Source organism: Phycomyces blakesleeanus (genome assembly GCF_001638985.1).
Source record: "Phycomyces blakesleeanus NRRL 1555(-) unplaced genomic scaffold PHYBLscaffold_1, whole genome shotgun sequence".
In the NCBI taxonomy this organism is placed as follows: Eukaryota; Fungi; Mucoromycota; class Mucoromycetes; order Mucorales; family Phycomycetaceae; genus Phycomyces; species Phycomyces blakesleeanus.
The window spans coordinates 1,160,959-1,183,167 of record NW_017265134.1 but is presented as its reverse complement, the minus strand read 5'-3'; the positions used below and the strand labels follow the sequence as shown (position 1 = coordinate 1,183,167).

Genomic DNA, 22,209 nt, shown 5'->3' with positions numbered 1-22,209 from the left:
TGTTCATACTCGTATTACTATTACTATTTTCATTCTTATTGTTGTTGTTGTTTTTCTTTTCTTTTCTTTTTTTTTTTAAAAAAAAGTGCACCTTACAAGACCATATTATATCACGTTGGAAATTAAATTTCTTTCATCGAGTCTTGAGTTACTGACCTTCTTGAACTTCCCCAAAAATTCAAGTTACGCGAAAAATAAACAAATCAGAGACTTGATGCCATATACAAATCAATGAGACGTAAAGATAATCCTCTGTTTAAAAGTATGTTCGTTCCCAAGGCTAAGAAGATACTCATAGTACACTGTAGCCGTTAATAATTGTATGTTTTTTTTGTGACCATGATGGTACGTGGGTTGAATGGTCTATGTTATCTGAGTTATTTATGTGTATAGTAGCATAAACCCTTATTTGAGATCCTAGATATTTTTATTAACTTTCCATATATGTATATATTTATATCGATAAGAACGATCCTATTCCATTCTTCTCACCAAAAGTCGCTGTCCAGAAACACCACCGCAGATTCTATTCAGGGCCTTACGTGTCATCTCTGTTAAAAAAAAGTATATTTTAGAAATGTGTACCCATCATTGTATGCAAGGTACATGATACTAAGACAGCCACGTTGATTTATAATTCACTGAGCTGTCAGATCATATGACCAGTTCTATTTTTGTGTATTCTATAACGTGAGCATTGCTGTGTATTCTTGAACGCAATAAAAAAAAGCAAAGGCCCATAGTGAATCAGGTGGGCGTCGATACAATGGTTAACTGTCTCTCAAACAGTGTGTGGTACTTTATAACTGAACTGGGAAGCTTTTTTCTTTTAAAAATAATAATAATAATATTGCCTAAGTAAATGTTCAAAAAAGTTTAGAAAAGAGGTTCGTCTGAATCAAAGATTTCGAAAAAAAAAAACAAAAAATGAAATGAAAGAATTCAACAGCATGAATAGACCTTTTGTTCCTGGAGAAATATACTCTAAAAAAGCGTATACTTCTTGATAAATACATGAATTGTAATTTAGCACAAGATTCTAAAGCTGGTAATTACATTAATCGTTTCTTCTTCTTCTAACCAATAATAAAATCAAAAAATAATAATAAAAGTATCCGTAGGTTTTGTGTGTAATAGATAAATTTATCAAGATAAATCTAAAGGTGTTAAACAAGCACATCTTGGTATCACAAAACAGCTCCTCCGTATATATACACGCATTAAATATCTTCTTGTAAAAACTGTTATTTCGACTGTTACAAAGTATATTTTGAACAAAAAAAAACATTCCACTTAATGGTGGTCAGAGATTATACTATGCGATAATTTTGAATCATTCAGTAGATATGCAGTACAGTCATCAAACTGTTTATGATAATTGTCAAATCATTGGCTATGTATTAAATGCCCGTCAACGCCTAGGCGTCATTAGATTGGAGGATACTGTTTTTTTTTTTAAAAAAAAAGAGATCTAAAAATACACAATGGATATCATCTGCCAATTCAACAGTCCTATTCTTTTAATCTCTTTCTCTTGATTCTTATTCTTTTTTTTTCATGTCTCAAACACTTATCAACGCCAACCCAACTGTATACAACCTTACAAAAGCTTCTCGTCGTGAGACTGCCGATGAATATGACGACAACATTGAAGACCCCATTGATGCTCAAGAAGTGTTTGATCTCATTCGATCCATTTCTGACCCTGAACATCCCCTCACCTTAGAGCAACTCAATGTGACTCAGCATCAGCATATTCATGTAGACGACAATCGTAACAGTGTCCAAGTTGAATTCACACCTACGATTCCTCATTGTTCAATGGCAACACTTATCGGTCTCTGTATCAGAGTCAGACTACTCCGCAGTCTACCTGAACGCTTCAAGGTGTGTATCTTTTTCTTATATATATAAAGTTATACTCTAGGCATTACTATGTACAAAAATGTATATGAATACATGTATGAATGTATAATATGTACGGTTCACAAAGTTCAAATGGAAACTTATATTTTTTTTGTGACATATGAATGCTTTATTATCTATCCAGGTTGATATTAGAGTACGTCAAGGAACCCACCAATCTGAAACAGCTGTCAACAAACAATTGAATGACAAAGAGCGAGTTGCGGCTGCATTGGAGAATGGTCATTTGTTGGAGGTAGTAAACCAATGCCTAGCTACAGCTAACCTGCGTGGCCATGAAGTTGCTAGCCATTAGAGCGATAAATGGTTCATTTCTTGCTTGAGCCATGGAAAGCACCAGACAATCTCTTTTTATATACATACATACACACACACACACCTATATATATATTGATATATCCCTCATCCTATTTTTCTTCTCCTTCTCCTTATTCTTCTTATTCTTCTTATTCTTCTTATTCTTCTTATTCTTCTTGTCCTTTTGTATATTTCAAAAAAAAAACTTGTCTTTATATAAAATATATAAATAATCTTTTTTCGCTTAGTAATATAAAAGGGAAAATGCAGGTTTCTTTATATATATATAACAAATGAGTGAATTATTAAGATAATTATAATAGTAGCAACAAGAAAAAGATCAATAATAAGAATAATAAGAATAGTAATAATAGGAGAGTATAACAAAAATTATATATGAAAAGAGGTGTTCATTTTACTGTTGTGGTTGATAACTAAAGAAGTATCAACATGAATTAGGGGATTTTATGCAAATAATAATACTGGGAAAATAAAGATAATATATGTAAATGTGTATGTATGTGTATGTATGTGTGTAGGTGCCTGTGTGGCGTGTGTGCGTTTTTATCTTTTTTTTTTTAAAAAAAAAAACGTTGTCTATAGGGATTCTTGCTCTAGATATTCTTGTTCAAGAGATTCTTGTCGATTCACTTCATTGATAAGCTCAATTAAGGTATCTTTTGATCCAATGGACATCATAAAAGGGTGCTGTAGATTTTGTATTTATATTAGTAAACCATTCAATCGATCAATTGCCTTTCTTTCTTTTGCTTACCTTTAACAAAGTAGCTGCATCGGGTCTCTTTGTTGGATCTATAGTGGTGCACTCAGCGAGAAAGTGCTTAAAATGACCGGACCAGATTTTGGGATCGTCTAGATCCGGAGATCCATGAGAGGCAATTAAACACAGGGCCTAAGAAAATAATAAAATTAATATCTACATAAATATCATTCTTGAATTCATAATCTCTATACAACTTACACGAAGAGGCGGGGAATCGACATAAGGTGGGTTGCCCTGTGCCATTTCCATCAGTACAATACCAAGGCTCCAAATGTCAGCCTTGTAAGCATAATTCTGGCCCTTGATAACTTCTGGTGCCTGTAAAATTTATATGCTTTTTTCTTTAATTAATCTGTTTGGGCGGATAGATTACGACAATTTGTATACGTACCATCCAGTACGGTGTGCCGACAACCGAGTTTCGATGTGGTGAATTCTGAGTCAATTGAGCACAGTGGCCAAAGTCAGCTACAAGTAGACATTTACAAGAGAGAGAAAAAATTAAATGAAAATGGGTTAATACCACTGCTCTTCTCCCGCTCTTCCGATCCGCCTTTTCCGTGTCTTATATTGAGCATGCTTAGTTACCTATTTTAACCTCGCCACGCATATTTAACAGCACATTGTCACTCCGAATATCACGATGCACTCGTCCCAGTCGATGGATACGGCATAGGGCACGTAAGAGTTCTCTAGCAACGCGTCCGATCTGATCCTCTCTCAGGCACGGTTTTCCTTCACATGATTTTGTAGACAGGATGTCGGACAAGGCAATATCCATACATTCCATAACAACCTGATAGAGACAATGAATTTCCTCTCTCTTTTTACATATATATACATTTCTTTATCCTTGTGCCTGTAATAGGCAAGTTCTAAATTCAACTTACCCAGACTTCATTTTGTGTTCGGTAGGTGGCAATATATTCGACTACATTTGGATGACGACTTGATTTCATAGTGACCAACTCGTTCCTGATTTTGCTTAGTTTTTCTATAGATGTAATAGGGATCTTTTTAACAGCCACCTAATTATATAATAAAAAAAAATGATAAGAATAATGGATTGTTTTCTGATTTGTTATATAGACATATGTACTTATAGTAATAAAAATAAAATAAAAGAAACAACTTACAGTTTGATTTGTGTGAATACATTTGGCCGAGTACAATTGACCCGATTCTCCTTGGGCAATCAAATTAAACTCATTGTAAATTCGAGTTGGATCAGTAGGGTCAACAAGATCGTCTAGATTGATAGTTTACATATGTATAGAGAGAAAGAGAGGTTTAATTGACGGAATGGTAACCGGAAACCAATCATATTGACTTACCAATATACCCAGAGTCAAGTACAGGCTTTTTATTTGTTTTGTATAGAGTTTTTGGTGTGGCGGCTTGGGTATCTAAAGTGGCGATAAGGACAATAATAGAAAGTCTATAGTTAGAATCATTCAACTCTGTCAGATCAATAAACTTACAAGGCTGCGAATGGCTATCGGGGCATTCTTTAGATTGAGCCGAGAAGGAAGAATTTGTGGTAAAAGAATATGAAGAAGTAGATGTAGATGTAGATGTAGATGTAGAATTAAAGGTAGAAGTAAAGGTAGATATAGAAGAAGAGGTAGGTGTGGATGGAAGGGGGGAATTACGTGATTCTGCTACTGCTGATAGACGCAGGGGGGGATTTGTTCGGGTAGTGAGTGGGATTTCGTGCCCTGTGAGGGTGTTACGAGAGTCAATGTAATGATGAGTTCGGGGAGATTTAAATGTCGATGGTTTTTGTGCAAGGGTGCCAGATGTACAAACGAACGTGGAACTGTCGGATGTGGTTGAACTTGTTGTGGTTTCTGGAATGGTGATATTGGACTCTATGATTTTTTCCCACTCTTCTGGAACGCCAGTCAAACCAGAGCCGATTTTGCTTTCTTGTATATGAACCGAATGGCATACGTTGTAAGGTGAACCAACTCCGGCTGTGATGGACTGTGCGCGAGTTTGTATAGCTAAGAATTATATATATATATAATTGGAAAATGCAGGTCAGACAAGACAAGTACAACAATTATTTAGGTTATTAATTTAGATAAATAAATAAGTGATTGTTTGTAACTATTAATAAGAATAATAAATTTTGGATTTTCCACTTTTGAAACCTACCTCGAGAATAAGGCGGGGAAGGTACAAGATTAGGGTTAATGAACTCTGTATCGAGAATATCGTCGCTCGGTAGTGTAAACTGCCACACATCCGGTAAACCCTAAGAAAGTTCAATCAATTGGTTAACCGATCAATTATATTAGTATTATCATTATATTATAATCTTTAAGATAATAATAGCAAAAATAATAAGCTATATCTACATATTAAATTAAACGTTCGCGGAAACACACCATGTAAACACCATGTTCTTTGTCGTATTCTACGTGAATTCCATGCTCAAATTGGGTTGGTTTGCCTATATCCATGATTTTTTCGGGCTGTTTCGATTGTCTACTATTTCGGGCAATATTCGTCTGACGATAAACTTTACCAAGGACAGGTATATTAATAGTCGATTCATGGTTTTTGAAGCGTGTTTTTGTGTAGAGGAAAGAATGCGTATTCGTCTGGTCTCGTTTAGATTCTGCGGGTACGATGGGATTAGATGAAACGGGTGTTGTTAATGAGTTGCCCATTGCGAATGAGTGTGAGTGCGAATTTGAGTGTGAATTCCAGTTCTCGGGTTAGGTGAGTTTGAGTATGTGGGTATGTGGGTATATATGTATATATGTATAAAAAATAAAATAAAATAAATAAATGTATAGATGTATATTTATATATTTATTTTTATATATAGTTTTCGATCCAAAAAAAAACAAATGAATTAAATGAGTGAATGAATAAATGAGTGAATGAATGATAATAATAATAATAAAAGAGAAAGAAAGAAAGAAAAACAATAAAGAATACAATAGAAAGGGCTTAAAGACATGAGAAAAGGAGTATTGGTGAAATAAAATATAACGCTTGGTACTACCCTGACATGTGTAAAGGGCAATTTTCACAGCTTCTCCCCTGGGCTCTCTCTCACAATTTTTTCTTTCTTTTTGTAATTATAAATTTTAAACAGATACTCTAGTTAGATCACCACCAAAGAAAAAAGTAATAGTAATATTTGTACTGACAGCACAGCTCGCTTGTTCGATTCAACAAAACCCGAGCTACAAGATTGATGGTTTCTTTTTTTGGAGGGTAGAGAGGAGGAGGCTGGAATGTGTCTAATGCTTAAATAGGGTCACTGAAAACGTTGTAATCTCCTGAATTACCAAAGCACACCAACATCAATGGCAACACACAAAGTACACAGTGATATTTATGCAGCGCCCCAGAGGACCGTGTTGATTAAATAAAATATTTGTCCGTCAATACATACAGCATATACACAGTACAATATTAGAAATGAATCAAAAATAGATGAAATCCATTGTTTTCCAGATTTATTCATATATATATATATATATATACTATTCAATTTCTTTATTATAGTTAACCAAGTCCTTGTAGATAACTAATGAGATTAATTGTACTATGAAATTAATGAGAAGGTCTTGAGACGGGTTTGTCAGTGTAGATTTTCAAGTTATAATTCAATAGAAAGTATATACTTATTGTTTCCAAGACAACGAAATATTAAAACAGTCAACATGTAGTATATATTTTGTGTGTGTATATGTATACTCTATATGCATATGTATATGTATTTATATATATATTCTATATATTCGATTATTTAGGTTTCCATCGAAACCATAATCTTTTTTTTTTTATTTTTTTTATATATTTTTATATTTATATATTTATTTTATATTTTTTATATATTTTTTATATTTTTTTTTATATACAGCATCTCTAACTTGCCATTCTCTAATACTTTAAAGTCTTAGTGACCTTAATTTTTTCTTTTTTTTTACTTCTTCTTTTTCTTTCTATAAAAAAATCGATGCAAAGCTCATCGTCTTCTGGTGGACAGATCATCATTCCATCTCAATCACCCGCTGCAATCCCAATTGTAGCCCCATCGGAGGTTTCTTCCAAGGATTCCTCCAAGCCAATCGCAAAACCTGTCCCAAAGGGTGAGTTTTTTCTTATTCTGGTATATTAATCTTCCAAATTACAAAATTATAGAAAGCATATAAATATACTGATATCAAAAGGCTGGCAAATGAATAATCAGCATCGACAAGTGCAAAAAGACCCTGTCGTAATGTCATAATTCATGGCTTTTGCAAGTTTGCAGGAAAGGGATGCGAGTTTAACCACGATGGGGTGCGTGTTTAATAATAACCATAATAAACAAAAAGAAAGAAAGAGAAAGAAAGGAAAAAAAGAAAAACAATTGAAACACTTTATGTTTTTATTTTACTTTACTTTATTTTATTTTGTTTTGTTTTTATTTTGGTTAAAGAAAATAGGGCTTAAGGGCTTAATATATATCATGTTATTTCTTACAAATGAAAAACTAATCATAATACATGCATTTCTTCTTCTTCTTCTTCTTCTTTTCTTACTATTTGTTCTTCTTGTGCGTATATATATATATATATATGTGTGTGTGTATGTGTGGGTTAAAAAAAAAGGATAAGGCTTCCCCTCAGACGAGTCCAGAAAAGTGAGTAAAAAGGTTGATTATTGTTCATGACTGATAATCTATATTAGTAAACATAAACCTCAGGCATTGTCACCAAAGTCAAAGGCATCACCTTTGATATCAAGTGTTTCTGCAGATAGTGTAAATGCACCCGTATTCGTCCCGAAATCAACACTAGGTAAAATATAGAACAATCGAATTTGTCTTTTTTTGAAGGGACTAATCTATATATATATGCTTCTTTATATGTAGTATCAGCACCTACAACTCTATCAGAGAACGAAACGCAAGTTTATGATAATGATTGCTTTAAAAAGAATAATAAGTAGTACTTGAGTAATACAAGATAATAATAGGGTATATATAGTGCATCAGAGAGTGAAGAAGACGTCGAGTATCAAAGTTTGGAATCACCAGCAGAAACCACGAGCGTTCATCCACACGGATATTCACAGTTTAATGTTCCAAACAACGTATGAAATATATTCCCAAACAGCCGTGATATTTTAAAACTTACAGTATTCCAGGTTATGGGAGACATGTCTCTGATGCAACCCACCGCTGCCATGGATCCTTATTATTATATGAATTCAGCGTATCCACGGCAACCAGTAAGTAACTCAACTAACAGAAGAAGAAGAAACCTTAATTTTCATTGCATCGCATTGCATTATGTTAGTTACAATACCACATGTACGCACCTCTTTTACCGCACATCTCAAACCTACATCCACACCAAAAAACACTTCAATCCTTCTTCATCCCTGAAAATCTACGGGAACAATTGTTCAAAAGGAACGAAGCTACTATCGTATCTACGCCAGGCAAGCCTAACCCTGAATCTTGATATGTTTGACGAACAAAACAAGACACCAAGGATATTTGCTAATTTATTGTCATGACAACAGCCCGCGAGGTTGGTCTTCCCCTTGAAGTTCATGTTTATCATTCTCTGTGTCTTCTTGAAGACAAACCAGGTTCATTTTTTGGTCATTCTTCATGGGTATACAAAGCAACAAGTAGAGTAGATGGAAAATCATATGCATTATTGCGAATTGAAGGTACACATTTTGTGCATGTGTTTGTCTGTACACTCTTACAAATACTTCTTTTTGTTGTTGTTGTTTTTGATTCCTAATTTAGGATTTAGGTTAGTAAATGAACTTGCAATGAAGGCAGTCGAAAGTTGGCGCCAGATCAAGCACTGTAGTGTGGTGTCTATCAGAGAAGCATTTACTACTCGCGCATTTGGAGATTCATGTGAGTGTAATTTAATTTAATTTCTAGTATAATAAACACTATTACTTATGATTATTAACCCTTAGTACTTCTCTTTTTGTTTTTAAAAAAAAAACTTGTCGAATCGATAGCCCTTATTTTTGTTTATGATTATCATCCATGTGCCATGACCTTATTTGATGCTCATTTTTCGCCTCAGGCACATACGGCTATGATGGCTCAACGCCAAGCCATTGGTAGCAACACAATGCTTGTGCCAGAGACTACATTATGGAGTTATATTACACAGATTACATCTGCACTAAAAGTGATTCACACTGCTGGTCTAGCTTTACGTACACTTGAGCCCAGTAAAATTTTGATGACCGGAAAGAACCGGTGAGTTGGCAATAACATGGCTTTTCTTTAAACAGAAAAAAAAACCCTCGTTTGATTTTGACATTTTGTGCGTATATGCGTATAGGTTACGACTTAATTGCTCAAGTATATTTGATGTCTTACAATACGATGGGGGACAAAACTTGGCACGCTATCAAGTAAGACTTAATCGACAGTCAATTATCTTAATATCTAATATTGTGTGTACATGCATTTCATTTTAGCAAGAGGATTTGCTATCTTTTGGAAAGTTGGTTGTTGCATTGGCATGCAACTCGCTCCAGTCATATCACAATCTGCCGAGTTCATTTGAATATATATCAAGGTTTTATTCACCTGAACTTAAGAATGTGGTATTGTATCTGCTGAGCAAACCTCTTCCCACAAAGAACATTGATGAAGTAGTGACCTTAATTGCACCTGGATTATTGCATGAGGTCAATTGTAGCCAATAGTAAGTATTTATTTCTGAATATATATATATATATTAAAAAAACGAAAAAGTTATACAGATACTTTAGAAAGCGAATTGAGTCGTGAGTTGGAGAATGGACGACTTGTACGTTTGATGAGTAAACTAGGGTTTGTCAACGAACGACCAGAGTAAGTTACAAAATAATACCAAGAATTTTGGCCCTGATATTAATGTCATGGATAGATTTGATGATGATCCACGGTGGGCAGAGACTGGAGATCGATATCTTATCAAACTCTTCCGAGACTATGTTTTTCATCAAGTGAACAATAATGGTGTACCTGTGGTTGATATGGCTCATGTCCTGACTTGTCTCAACAAAGTAAAGAACAAACTGATTGAATTGAATTGAATTGAATTGAAACATATTGTAAGGCTAACACATCTTTCACTCTATTTAAAGCTTGATGCAGGTGTAGACGAGAAGATAATGCTCGTATCTAGAGATGAGCAATCGTGCCTGGTAGTGAGTTACAAGGAAGTCAAGAACTGTATCTCATCTGCCTTTAATGACCTATCCTCGACTCGAAAATAGAAATATTACATGTACAAAAAAAAGTATTTGATTTTCTCCATCATTTTTTTTTATAAAATATATTTATATTTATATTTATATATATATTTATATACAAGACAATAAAAAATATAAAATATAAAATAAATTAAGATTTTTATTACATATAGAAAAACTCCTAAAATGAAACAAGCTTTGTGTTGCTTGTGTGCAGCAGTAAGGAATATTGGAATCCTGTGTGCAACCAAAGTTTTGCCGCACAGTCCATCAGTGAAGAAAAAGCCACCAAGAGTTATTGGACAGTGACGTAGATATTTTCAGCCAATGGTAGACTCTGTTTGACGTTAAATTTTTTTTTCCTTTCATTATCATTGCTTCAGCCGTCCAACTAGGCCAGGCGCGAAAAAAAATATACGCTGGACAGGACGCTCAGCAGCCTGAATTTCTCCCTCTCTCTCTTTTCTTGTCTTTCTCAAGTTTATCATTTGTAAGTTGACGATGGACTACAAAGCAAAAAAAAAACAAAAGCAAAGCAAGAAACATATGCCACTCTACAAAGAAATCCTATATATTTCTCTTTCTACTCGGGCCGACCGAAAAATAAAAATAAAAAGCAACACCATTCTGACCAAAGTTTGATGACTTGTAGAAAATGTCTGCCGATTTGGTTTGGGAATTGATCAAGAACAACAACTCTTTCTTGGTCAAGCGCTCCGGCGTCCAGTTCTCTTCTGAGCTCAACAACTTGACCAACTTGAACACCTTCAAGTACTCTGGTCTCGCCAACTCCAAGGTACAAATACGATATAATTATTTAAAGTATACATATATTTACACTCATAAAAAAAATTAAGATTGTGTATAATATATGTGTTTAAAATGAAAATTTTATTAATCAAAATACCCTTATTATTATTTTTTTAAAAAAATAATAATCTTATAATCCACACAGACTGTCTCTATCCACCCCGCTGCCCGTGGTATCCGTGTTGCCTTGACCAAGGCCAAGAAGACCCAGTCCCCTGCCAAGGCCATCAACGCCACCGTCATCAACAAGTCTCGCCGCCACACCGCCAAGTCTGTTGCTAACTTGATCGCCGCCTCCAAGTACAGACCCGACCTCCGTCAGGCTGCCCTTGCCCGCGCTACCGCTTGCATCAACGTCACCAAGCCCAAGAAGGTTGCTGCCGCCAAGCCCAAGCAGGGTCTCCGTGCTAACAAGGCTGCTGCCAAGCACGTTTAAAAACTGCACCATTTATATACATAAATCTTGTGTTGCTGACAGGGCACCCTGACTTGATCTTGAAACAATAAATTTCTATTTCAAGTTTTTGGATTTTTTTTAAAAAAAATAACAGTGATATTTTTGTGTTGGTGGCTTGGAAAAGGGGATTTTTTTTGAAGGAAGGTTTTTTTTTATGGCTCTTAATTTTTTTATTTTTTGAATGATGAGAGCATAAGAAAAGTGTAGGTGATTACTGTATGTGTTTTTTTTTATGTGAAAGAAAATAAAGGGATTTTAACGGATAGGTAGATAGGTAAGTAGGTAGTAAAGTAGATAAGGTAGGTAAGAGATATTTAAAGGGATAGAAGGATGAGTACATGATAAATATTATAAATATTACGAGTGTTTTTTCCTCTGAAAAGAGTAAATATGATCAGCCAAATAGTGGTAAGCAAGTCTACCATAACCAGAGTCCCCGAAATGTAACAACAGGAACCAGCATACAAGATGATTTGATATAAAGTACAGCGAGTGTGTATACTTAATCCCGTAAAGAAACGCATAAACTACGATGCTATAAAGTATCAGATAAGTGGCCCAGTTCCAATATCTAATACAAAGAAGGTTAATATTCTTTACACATGTATCAAGTTACATATTGTATATTTTATATATATTTACCTTGAGTTCAGACGAGGTAACATCTTGTGATTGCCTGTCAAAAGTTCGACATAGAGCATAAACGGCGCGATTGCCATTACACTGTGATCAGAAGAGAATGGAACAAACCAGTGCACAGATAGGTTTCTGATCCAGACCAACAAGATTGGTAAATTGAACGGAAGCAGTGTAATAAATAAAAACATGATGGACTGCATGTAATTATATCTATTCAGACGTTTTTGTTCCTGAGCTGGCAACTGTTTTGGTATTGTAAACATTTGGTTTTACAACAAACAGGTCAATAAAGATTCCCCAAATATATATTTATATAAACTTACAGCTGTCCATGTTCTCAACAGAGATCTGATGCAAGTGATTATGTGGACTAAGAACGCAACCACAAACACAAATTGATAGGGAATACAGGTAGCCACAAGGGCAAATAATACAAGGGTTGTGATTGCACGGCGTTGGTGGCGCTGATAAGGAGTCTCATTTGATCGAGAATAGATTCGACAAGGTATCTGGACAGAGTAAAAGAGAGAACACAGAGCAGCACCTAGCCACAAGACAAGCTGGAGAATAATCCACAACAGGCATACCGTACCAAAGCTCAATACAACACCGACCAAGGGTAACCACCAGAAGAATGGGTCTGTATTTCCAATCAAGATGTCGTTCCATGCCACAGGCAAGCTTCTGCTCTCCCAAACATGATTCCAGGTTAATGGGATGCTTTTTTCTGGCGAGTTTTGATAACCCGTTGGCTGGTAATAGCAGCACACAGCCAACAGAACCATAACAATTGGAAGTGTACGGCAAAGACAATAAGCAATACCATTACCAAAATGTGGGAAAATTCCTATCACATAGACCGCACCAAGAATAGAGAATAATGATAATAAAAGTATAAATAAAATAGAAGATAAATTAAACTAAACTAAACTAAAAGGCTCAATTTTGATCCTGATCTATATGTTTATATTTGTATATATATTTACCTGTCTTGTTGTAACATTGGATTTGGGATGCCAAAACCAAGATGACAATCACAAACGAAAATGTAGCCAACATTATTCCGTTTCTAAACCCAAGTCTTCCTGCACTACCATACCAGTCAACCTCTAGCTCGATAGTCAAAGGATAAGGACAGACAGGATCCATCCAGACCTGTAAGACCAGACCCTGTTGACTTTCCTTGAGTGAGTTTATAGATATCGATGAGAAGGCAGTTCGGCCATGGAGCGACACCTCTGTCTCGGCTTTGTTTCCACTTGCCAAGTTCACATGGAACTTTGACTCGTGCATGGTAGAAATAGATTGCCTTAAAAAGGGTGCAAACATTCCCTCGTTCTGCTTGCACTGAGGTCGAGAGACCTTGAGATGGTAGGCAAGCATTGGGTTTTCGATGGCTGGGATCCTGACAGACGAAAATAGAGCAGGTTCGAGTTCGATTTTGAGACTATGACGGGCAATCGACACCATCGGATCGTCTATGGTTTGATGAGTATCCTGCATATCAAATGCCTCGGCGATCAAAAATCCATCTAGACTAGGACGGTGTGCGATGGCAAGGTATTCATATTCTAGCATCTCTGCAAAGGCGATGCTCGCGAATGTAAAAGTATTTCCCGAGAACGAGTCAGTATCTTTGTAACTCGATGCTGGGACAGGAACGGCAATGCTTCTGGCCGGACGGCAGCCGACGCGGGTTGTGTCAGGCATCTGTTGGTTGAGTTTATTGCACAGCAAGATGTCAAACTGTTTAGAAGTGTCGATAGACTGGTCTGTGAGGATACTGAATGCTCCCTGAGAAATTCCTGAAACATGAGCTGGTAAAAAACTCATTTGTGCTGGCTGTTCGCCGTTTATTACTAGTCGTTCTCCTGGTGAAAGGAATTTTGCCTGTTTGGTGGTGAGGTCGTGAAATGAAACATCTCCTAAATCATACAAGATTATATGCACATACAAGCACACAAAAGAAGAAAAAGAAGGGGGATTTAAAGAAATAAGATTAGGACAAGGCCAGATTTGATGTGCCAATAGATATACCTTAAAACATACCTAAATCGATGTCGGAACCATTGCCTTGTCTATCTTCTAGTCCGCTCAAAAAGGCTTTTCTCATTATTTTCATGCGATCTTCGAGGGGTTTTGTCTGTGTGGCTCGTCGGGCATCGACACAATCCAGGAGTGCCTTTGCGACAACTTTGATGAGCTGACTGCAGGAAAGAATTGAGTTGTGGTCCGTGCCTGTCCAGACGTGCGGTACAGCCGTAGAAAACACAGTAAATCCATTCGTAGGTGGAATAAAAGTAGCGACGTTGGCAGAGTCTGAACAAATGATAGTATCTAGTGTACCACCGGCAATAGATACCAGTGAGACGTCTTTGAGACTATGTACGCCGTGAGATGTATCATGGCTAAACCCATTATGCCACTCTTTGTAGATATCGTCATATAGCTTGGATATTTTCCAGTCAAATGGAACGGGTGGGAGGAGGTGGGGAGAAGATAGAGTGAGGACTGTGTTGATGGTTCCTGGCTGATAGTTGTTAATGGTGAACATGGCTCTTGCAACAATACCACCCATGGAGTGACCAACAATGATCACAGAGTTAGGGTCTGGTAGGTTCTCGTTCATCTTGGGTCCAAGTTTGCGTGATTGAGGATATAATTTGAGGATGTAATCGATACAGTCATTGAGATATTCCGCTTGTTCAAGCAGAGACTGGCCATGTAGAGCCGAGAATTCCTCATTAAAGTCGACTAAGGTATGTTTTTTTTTATTTATTTATTATGATAAATATATTGTATTCAATTTTACTTTTACTTTTAATTTTAATTTTAATTTTAATTAGAATTATGATAATATTACTACCAATGTCAATATCGATACTACTGGGGATATTATAATTGATATTGATATAGGTTTTAATTTTTTTCTTCTAGGTAATATAAAGGACAGGCCTTACCTGTAAAGAAATCTAAACTGCGTTTCCCATTCTCCCAGCTTTCATGTTGGCGCGTATAGTTGTCATAGTAATAATATGATGCCTCTGTAGCAATTGATCGCATCTGCTTGTAACTTCCTGCATGTCCTGGAATAAATAGCACTGGTACACCTGTAAGCTATGAATACAATGCAATCAAAGAGAATATTTATATTTATATTTATATATAGATATAAAATACACATGCATATATAAAAGCAATTGCCAGTAATTAACACACAAACACATGGAAGGTTTTATATATAATGTAATATAATATAAGAATACATATATGTACATATATTGGTATTTGTTTTGGGTAAAAATAAGAATAAAAGAAAGAGAAAGAGAGAAAGAAGAGATATGCATGTATAAATATATTTAGTTTTTTTTCAACAGGTATTTTGTGTATGTATGTAATTTTAATTGTGTATATAAAAGAGCGTACCTGCCCAACTGTATCAATGCCTTTTTCCCTATAGAGATAAAGCGCATATTTGCCTGCAAAGCGTGTCATCTCACTGTCAAACCCTGTTTGTTGGATAAAGAGTGGCCTAGTGTAACTATCTCGACAGCCACTCACGTCTCGCTGGTGATTGACGAATGAGTCGAGGATGATGGCAATACATCCAATTGCAAGAAGTATTAATCCAACCACAGTGATCCACACACCTCTTGTCATTCGATAAGCATTAGGAACGAGCGGAATCGGATGTCGAGAGGTTGGGTCTGGAGAAGGTGTGCGTCTACCGTCCGAAGATGAAGGTGATGCCAGAGGAGAGGATTCTATTCTCAAGCGGGTTGGTCGAGTGGGTCTTTTTTCGTCTATGGGTGTTTCATTATCATTTGATTGCAAAGTGTTCATGGTTTATATTTCCTCGTTTTCCCAAGTCTAGAGACTGCAAAAGAAAAATGCAAACAAGGGGGAGTTGTAGGCTGTCTTCTTTGTCTTTTTTATATATATGCTTGTTTTTTATTCTTCGTATAGTTCTTTTTTTTTTTTTTTTTTTTTTTTGCTGTTGTTGCTGTTGCTATTGCTGTTGTTTTATGTTCTTTTTGTCTGTCTGTCTGTCCGTTCGTCTGTCTGTCCACCTATTATTATTTCGATATATGTTGTAGGTAATGTACTCTATGTAAGAATAGATATATATACATATATATATATATAAGAATATATATTTCGTTTGTTAAGAAAATATAAAGATGTATTTTATATATAAGGGATATAAAAAAAAGAAAAGAAAAGCAAATGAAAGAATCAAGAGCCAAATAACACTTGGATTAAAGCATAGAAAGTCAGCAATCCAAAGAAGAAGAAAAAAAATGGCAGTCTTGATCGACTCAGCCAAGAGGCAAAGACTCAAATTTGAAGTTGTTTAAAAAGGTTGAACTCATGGCTTGTATATATATTGATTGATTATCTAGTAACTTTTATATAAACCTACACTCAAATACACATTTATATATTTCATAAAATAATCAAGCCAATCACCATCATAATCATAATCATAATCATAATCATAATCATTTCTATAATGTATATATATATATATATATGCGTAATATACGGTGGCTTTTTATACAAATTTGTATATATTTACTACTTGAATCTTTTGGGTTATAATGTGTACACAAATACACCCTGTACAATCATCACAATTAAAAGAGATAAAGAAATGTATATACAAAATAGGTGCAATTAGTCTTGTTACTTGCACAAAACACACATATTGTAAGGAGTACCAAACTCAGATTTTTCTTTTTTCTTTTTCATCTTCTTTTGTTGGTGAACACACATGGACTTTACTGGCAATACAAAGGCATTAAATTCATTTTTAATTTTTGTTTCTAAAGTTTGTGTGTTGATTTACATTTAATTAATAAATTAATTAATTATTATTTTTAAAAGCAAAAAAAAAAAAAACATGTCCAGTGGTTGCCTATTTACAAGAGCCAAGCCTAGTAAGCTCTTGTTAAGCTTAACCAATTATATATATATAGAAAATCTATTAACAGAATCTTAGCGTCTAATTCCTAATGCTTATAGATAAGGCGAAAATATTCAACAGTAAAAAAGGTAAGTATAACTACTGTTTATTAGGATTTAATCCTTTAGTAAGCAGTTTACTAGCCACATGAATGGTAGGAAATCCTGCCAAGCATCAAAGTCTAGAATAATATTTCCAAAAATGGAAAAGTAGACATCCTTTTTTTTTATAATACCAAATAAGTAAAAAACAAATTTGCTTTATTTTTATATAGATCTTTTCATAAAGCATATGTATTCTGGTGCATTTTTATAACGATTTAATACACAATATATATATATATATTGATACTTGGGCCAAGCTATTGGGTGAATAATTGGTGAAAAAGGTGTATATTTGTATATATGTATATAAATCAATCTCAATTATACACACAAAAGATCGGATTCTTCTTATCTTTACTATATGTAAGAACAAGGGTTTCCATCATACTCTGGAATAAACCAATAATTTCGAAAGCCTTTTCTTTTATATCTTCTACCAAAGAAAGAGTAAAATACTTACTTTTCTTAGGTGGCTTCTTTTCTTTAACGAAATAAAATACCATCCTTGTATTCAAAGGTCTTGGTACGATTAATATATTTCCTATGAGAACCCTAGCATAACAGTATAATGAACGTGTTGCTCGTTGGAGCTGTATGTAGCTTAATTGGAAGAAAAGCATTCCAAATCAGGTTCTTTTAATTATTTTAATGTTAAATTTGAACATCATTAGAATTACACAATGCTCCTAATAATTGTGAACATGTTAAAGTGTAAGAGACATGACCTTAGTCAAGCTAATATAAATAATTTGTGAGGGGGGGGGGGGGGGGGGGGGCAATATATACTTGTATAAATTTGGAGAAATGTAAGATTAACAAAGGACAAAAGTTTATACATTTCAAAAAGGCATTAACCATCACAATCTCTAATATTTTTTAACAGTCTTTACGAAATATACCCTTTTATCAATTGGCATACATTCTGGGATTAAAGCTTCCCGCCAAAATCTATATACGCACACGCACACGCACACACATATATACATATAAAAGTGTAGCATCTTATGCACTTATTGGATTCTCAACCGTAAACATCTTTTTCGAGTATGGTGCCTAAAGATATTGGCAGTCCGAACAGGGTGCTTCCATGGCACTCAAGAGAATGACAGCCATTTATACTAGGCATGTGCTTTATTTATATTTATATTTTCCAAATACCTAGTCTGGCATTTAAATATTCACTTGGTGGTTCTTGGAGAATCTTGAAGCACTTTAAATTTGACCATCTTTTTGTATATCTTTTGTGTGGTCCATATAAAAAAAAGGCTATAATATGGCTTCTAACAGTCTTTTTTAAAACAAGAACTACAGATATAAACAATATTAGGTTGTATTTTAGGTTTAATATTGAAGATATTTCTTTTGCACTTCCTGACTTGAAACCATTAACAATAGACGACATAAAGTAAAAAAAAAAAAGTCTACCTTTCTAATCTTGGACAAATTACAAGGCCTAATTATCTCCGTGATCTTCAAATTAAATAATAACAATCGTAATATCAATAGCAATAGTAATAGTATTGATAATAAATAAATAAATAAATAAATTAATTAATTTATTAATTTATGGAGAGTATTTTTATTTTTGCACGTACTACAAACCGTCAAACACCTCGTCAAACCTCCACCCCCTTCAACCCCCTCAATGCTGTAATCTGCCTATTGGTCAATTTAACCCCCCTGAAGCGGCGCTTCGTCCAAGCTATTTGTATATTCATCTTGTTAAACAAACTCTTCACAGCCTTCCTTCTCTCATCCCATCATCATCATGACCCTCCCTGCCTCAAACGAACCCGCCGTCTCTTCCACAGAACCCACAAGCAAGAAGATCGTAAAGTCGGTCTCGGTCTCTGAAACTACCACAACCACAACCACAACCACAACTGAAACTGCAACTGCAACCACAACCGCAACCACAACAACCGAAGGTGATACTAAAACTGCAGTAGCCAAGGAGACTGGAGAAGAGGTATACGAAGATCGCTTCCTTGAAGGAAACCAGCGTATCATTGCCTATGACCTTCTGGAGGCACGCGGCAAGGCTTCCGAAACCACCGACCCCGATGTCCAGCGCTACAAGAAGGCTAAGGAGCTCTTCAGAAAGGGTTATGATCTCTGTATGTCTATCCCCAGATCTCTTGAAGAAGACGTCTTGGAAAAGTACGAGCATGAAGTCAGATCGTCTGCTGAAGATATGATTGAGGCTTGGTTAATGGATGAGAAGGCTGCTCCCATGTCAGAACGCGTCTTGATTCTTGGTCAGCAATACGAAAAGGTTTTGTTGAGAAACATTCCTGAGGAGCAGAAGGAGGGTTTCTTCATCAAGGAGAGCCTGCTGTTCTCTGCATGGATTCTCTTGGTCGGAAAGCAATTCCAGCATTGGTATGTAAATAAATATATTAAGCATTCTAGGGCACTGAGTTTTATGCCGTGGTGTGCAAAATTACGTCTTTCTGTTTATTGCTATCATTGTTATTGTTATTGTCATTGGTGTGGCTGTGGCTGTGGTTTGTTAATAAACAATTTTAATATTATTTTAGTATCACCACTCTTACTTTGGCAATTGATACCTATGATGACCTCCCTGCTTGTGTTTACTTTATCCGTGCTTCATGTCATCTCTCCATGAACAAGCTGAGGTAGAATCAGATATTAATATTGCTATTGCTATTCTTATTGTAAATATTTTTTATTAACTTTGTTTCCATTATAGACTTGGAATCAAGGACCTTGAGACCAGTTTGGAGAAGGATCCTAAGTTTGTCATCTCCTACAGTGTTATTGGCTCTGTTTACATGTCCCTCAAGGAGAACGAGAATGCTGTTCGCAACTTTAAGCTGTACGTCCAAAAGGGTCACCCTGACACTACCAATTACTTCAGCTGTCTCTACTCTCTCTCCGTCCTTCTTTCCCACCAGAAGGGCAAGAAAGCTGAAGCCCGCGAGTTCTACGCCAAGGCTCGCAAAGCCGAGGGTAGATTCCAAGAATTGTATGGTACCACCACTTCTATGAACGAGACCAAGCGTGAAGCTATTATGAGTTTTGGATCCAAAGAAGAGATCGCTACTCTTAATCAGCAATTGGAGCTCCAGCGTCAACAGCATCAGCAGCAGCAGCAGCAGCAGCAGCAGCAACAGCAGCAACAACAGCAGCAGATTCAGGGTGCTCCATCCCAGCAGTACAATGCCAAGATTGAGCAGTTGATTCAGTCTGGCTTCCTTTCTTCTCCCTTCCCTCCCAACCCCAAGCAGTGCTCCAACTGTGGTGCATCCCGTCGTAAGGATGCTACTGACAAGCCTTTGTTCTGCTGTGGTGCCTGCAAGGGCATTTGGTACTGCGTCCGTGAATGCCAGGTAGAGGACTACAAGAGACACAAAGTTGTCTGCAAGAAATCGCCTAAGAATGCCAAGGCAGCAGAAACTCAACAGCCAAAGGCATAAACTGCTTAACAAAATATACGTACACACGTACATGTATTCTGAAGAGAAGAAATGAAGGGGAGAAGGAAAAAAAACGCGTAAATTGGATATAGTTTTTTACATTGTAGGCTGGGTGGATTTTGTTTTAGCTATTTAGTTGAAAATTCAATTTTTTTTGTTCATATACACATAATTTATCATCACATCATTCTTATCGCCTGCCATTTATATACACATTATAGACACACTCTTTAAAGTTGGGTTGCTTTGATTTGTGGTAAACGAATTGCGTTTAATTTCATGTTATCTCGCTATACCTTGTTTTTTTTTAAAAAAAATCTATAATATTACACACACACAATATATATATGAAAATGATGACGGCTTCATTTGTGGTACATAACGATCTAATGGCAAACGCATTTGGTGTGTTCGAATTAAACGTTTTTTTTTTTTTAATATTATGTAAAGCATGGTCCAATGCCTAGAATCAACACAAGAAAGTATTACACTCCGACATAATAAAACAGCGTCACTTTATCTAGAAGTACACCTTCCCTCAGATTAAAAACCTTGAGCTTTCTTTTCTTTTATTTTTTTCATGCACCTTGTGGGCCAAACATTGCCATTTGGTAGCAAAGAAAACGATTTACGGTCAAGATTATAATAGTTCTCTGAACCTAGTCATAGCTTTATCTCTGTTTTTAGCCGAACAAAAACCATCATTATGCCTTCATACCCATCCATACGATCCGACAATCATACAATTCTACAAAGCTGCTTGCAAAACAAACGAACAACTGTTCAAAAGATCCATTGACAATATTTTTCTTGAAATGGAAACAGAAAAAATCAAATGAATCTGCGACGTGAGGTCGAATATAACTGTGAAGTTAGACATTATTTGCTGGATGATTCGGATTCCAGCTCTTCTCAGGACTTGGAATACCCTGATAGTTTGCAGCTGGGACCTCCACCAAAACAGAAATCAGCGACGCATATCATCTCAAACCAAGATTTCGAATTCGCCCAACACTTTAAAAACAAATTCATTAAACGAATGAATTGAAAATTGTGTTTACGAATGGGTCAAGACCAGAGTTTACTTGGGCCCTTTACTACTTCTTAGATGTTACGTATGTTATACTCCTCTGTTCCCCGAAAAACAAGTAAATAAATAAACGACAATATGTGATTTAAATGCAATATAAAGGAATAATTAAGAAGATGAGAGACGATGCTTATTAATTTCTCTATTTATACGGCTTTTATTGTAGTTGTTCTAACACACTTTATATATTGAGCCAGCAAACATATTATTTAATGGTTAGAAGTATACAATTATATATTTGTAAAAGTCGGTAAAAATGTAAGAAAGACCATCTAAGTTATATTAAAGTACTTAAAACATATAAAATATAATCAGAATAAGAGTATTTTATTGGATACACATTGCGGTAACTAAACAACACAGTTTCTCATATAATAAAGCGTTAATTGGAATAAAAATCCAATTTAATATTGTATAATAAAAAAATAGACTCTTTTAATGCTCCAGAGAAAAAAGGAGAGAA

The 22,209-nt window shown here is 35.4% G+C and overlaps 6 protein-coding genes across 6 annotated transcripts; 4 read left to right on the top strand and 2 right to left on the bottom strand.

The window, feature by feature from the left end:
* Positions 1-1,557: 1,557 nt before the first annotated feature.
* Positions 1,558-2,221, top strand: PHYBLDRAFT_105069 (hypothetical protein; the record flags this gene model as incomplete). The annotated part of the gene is made up of 2 exons (XM_018427882.1): positions 1,558-1,887; positions 2,051-2,221. 2 exons carry the CDS (start codon positions 1,558-1,560, stop codon positions 2,219-2,221), a joined length of 501 nt encoding a protein of 166 aa, XP_018298665.1.
* Positions 2,222-2,971: 750 nt separating this feature from the next.
* Positions 2,972-4,260, bottom strand: PHYBLDRAFT_17499 (hypothetical protein; the record flags this gene model as incomplete). Its single annotated transcript, XM_018437384.1, has 6 exons — positions 2,972-3,136; positions 3,206-3,325; positions 3,399-3,475; positions 3,596-3,803; positions 3,898-4,035; positions 4,144-4,260. Coding segments are annotated over 6 exons (825 nt in total), but the record flags the coding sequence as incomplete, so codon positions are not given.
* A 3,801-nt stretch (positions 4,261-8,061) lies between these two features.
* Positions 8,062-10,383, top strand: PHYBLDRAFT_129282 (hypothetical protein). Its single transcript, XM_018429277.1, has 11 exons — positions 8,062-8,110; positions 8,165-8,248; positions 8,317-8,461; positions 8,546-8,698; positions 8,781-8,897; positions 9,008-9,254; positions 9,340-9,412; positions 9,479-9,708; positions 9,759-9,857; positions 9,913-10,051; positions 10,133-10,383. The coding sequence occupies exons 2-11, from the start codon at positions 8,168-8,170 to the stop codon at positions 10,262-10,264; spliced, it is 1,416 nt and encodes a 471-aa protein (XP_018298663.1). The 5' UTR covers positions 8,062-8,110; positions 8,165-8,167; the 3' UTR covers positions 10,265-10,383.
* Positions 10,384-10,702: 319 nt separating this feature from the next.
* PHYBLDRAFT_120524 (hypothetical protein) lies at positions 10,703-11,595 on the top strand. Its single transcript, XM_018428746.1, has 3 exons — positions 10,703-10,730; positions 10,893-11,036; positions 11,196-11,595. Exons 2-3 carry the CDS (start codon positions 10,896-10,898, stop codon positions 11,484-11,486), a joined length of 432 nt encoding a protein of 143 aa, XP_018298662.1. The 5' UTR covers positions 10,703-10,730; positions 10,893-10,895; the 3' UTR covers positions 11,487-11,595.
* A 335-nt stretch (positions 11,596-11,930) lies between these two features.
* Positions 11,931-15,767, bottom strand: PHYBLDRAFT_10352 (hypothetical protein; the record flags this gene model as incomplete). Its single annotated transcript, XM_018427770.1, has 7 exons — positions 11,931-12,078; positions 12,150-12,388; positions 12,470-12,993; positions 13,133-13,963; positions 14,214-14,900; positions 15,107-15,263; positions 15,573-15,767. Coding segments are annotated over 7 exons (2,781 nt in total), but the record flags the coding sequence as incomplete, so codon positions are not given.
* A 3,197-nt stretch (positions 15,768-18,964) lies between these two features.
* On the top strand, positions 18,965-20,888 carry PHYBLDRAFT_178681 (hypothetical protein). Its single transcript, XM_018438026.1, has 3 exons — positions 18,965-19,598; positions 19,757-19,855; positions 19,930-20,888. Exons 1-3 carry the CDS (start codon positions 18,985-18,987, stop codon positions 20,654-20,656), a joined length of 1,440 nt encoding a protein of 479 aa, XP_018298660.1. The 5' UTR covers positions 18,965-18,984; the 3' UTR covers positions 20,657-20,888.
* The last annotated feature ends 1,321 nt before the right edge of the window (positions 20,889-22,209 follow it).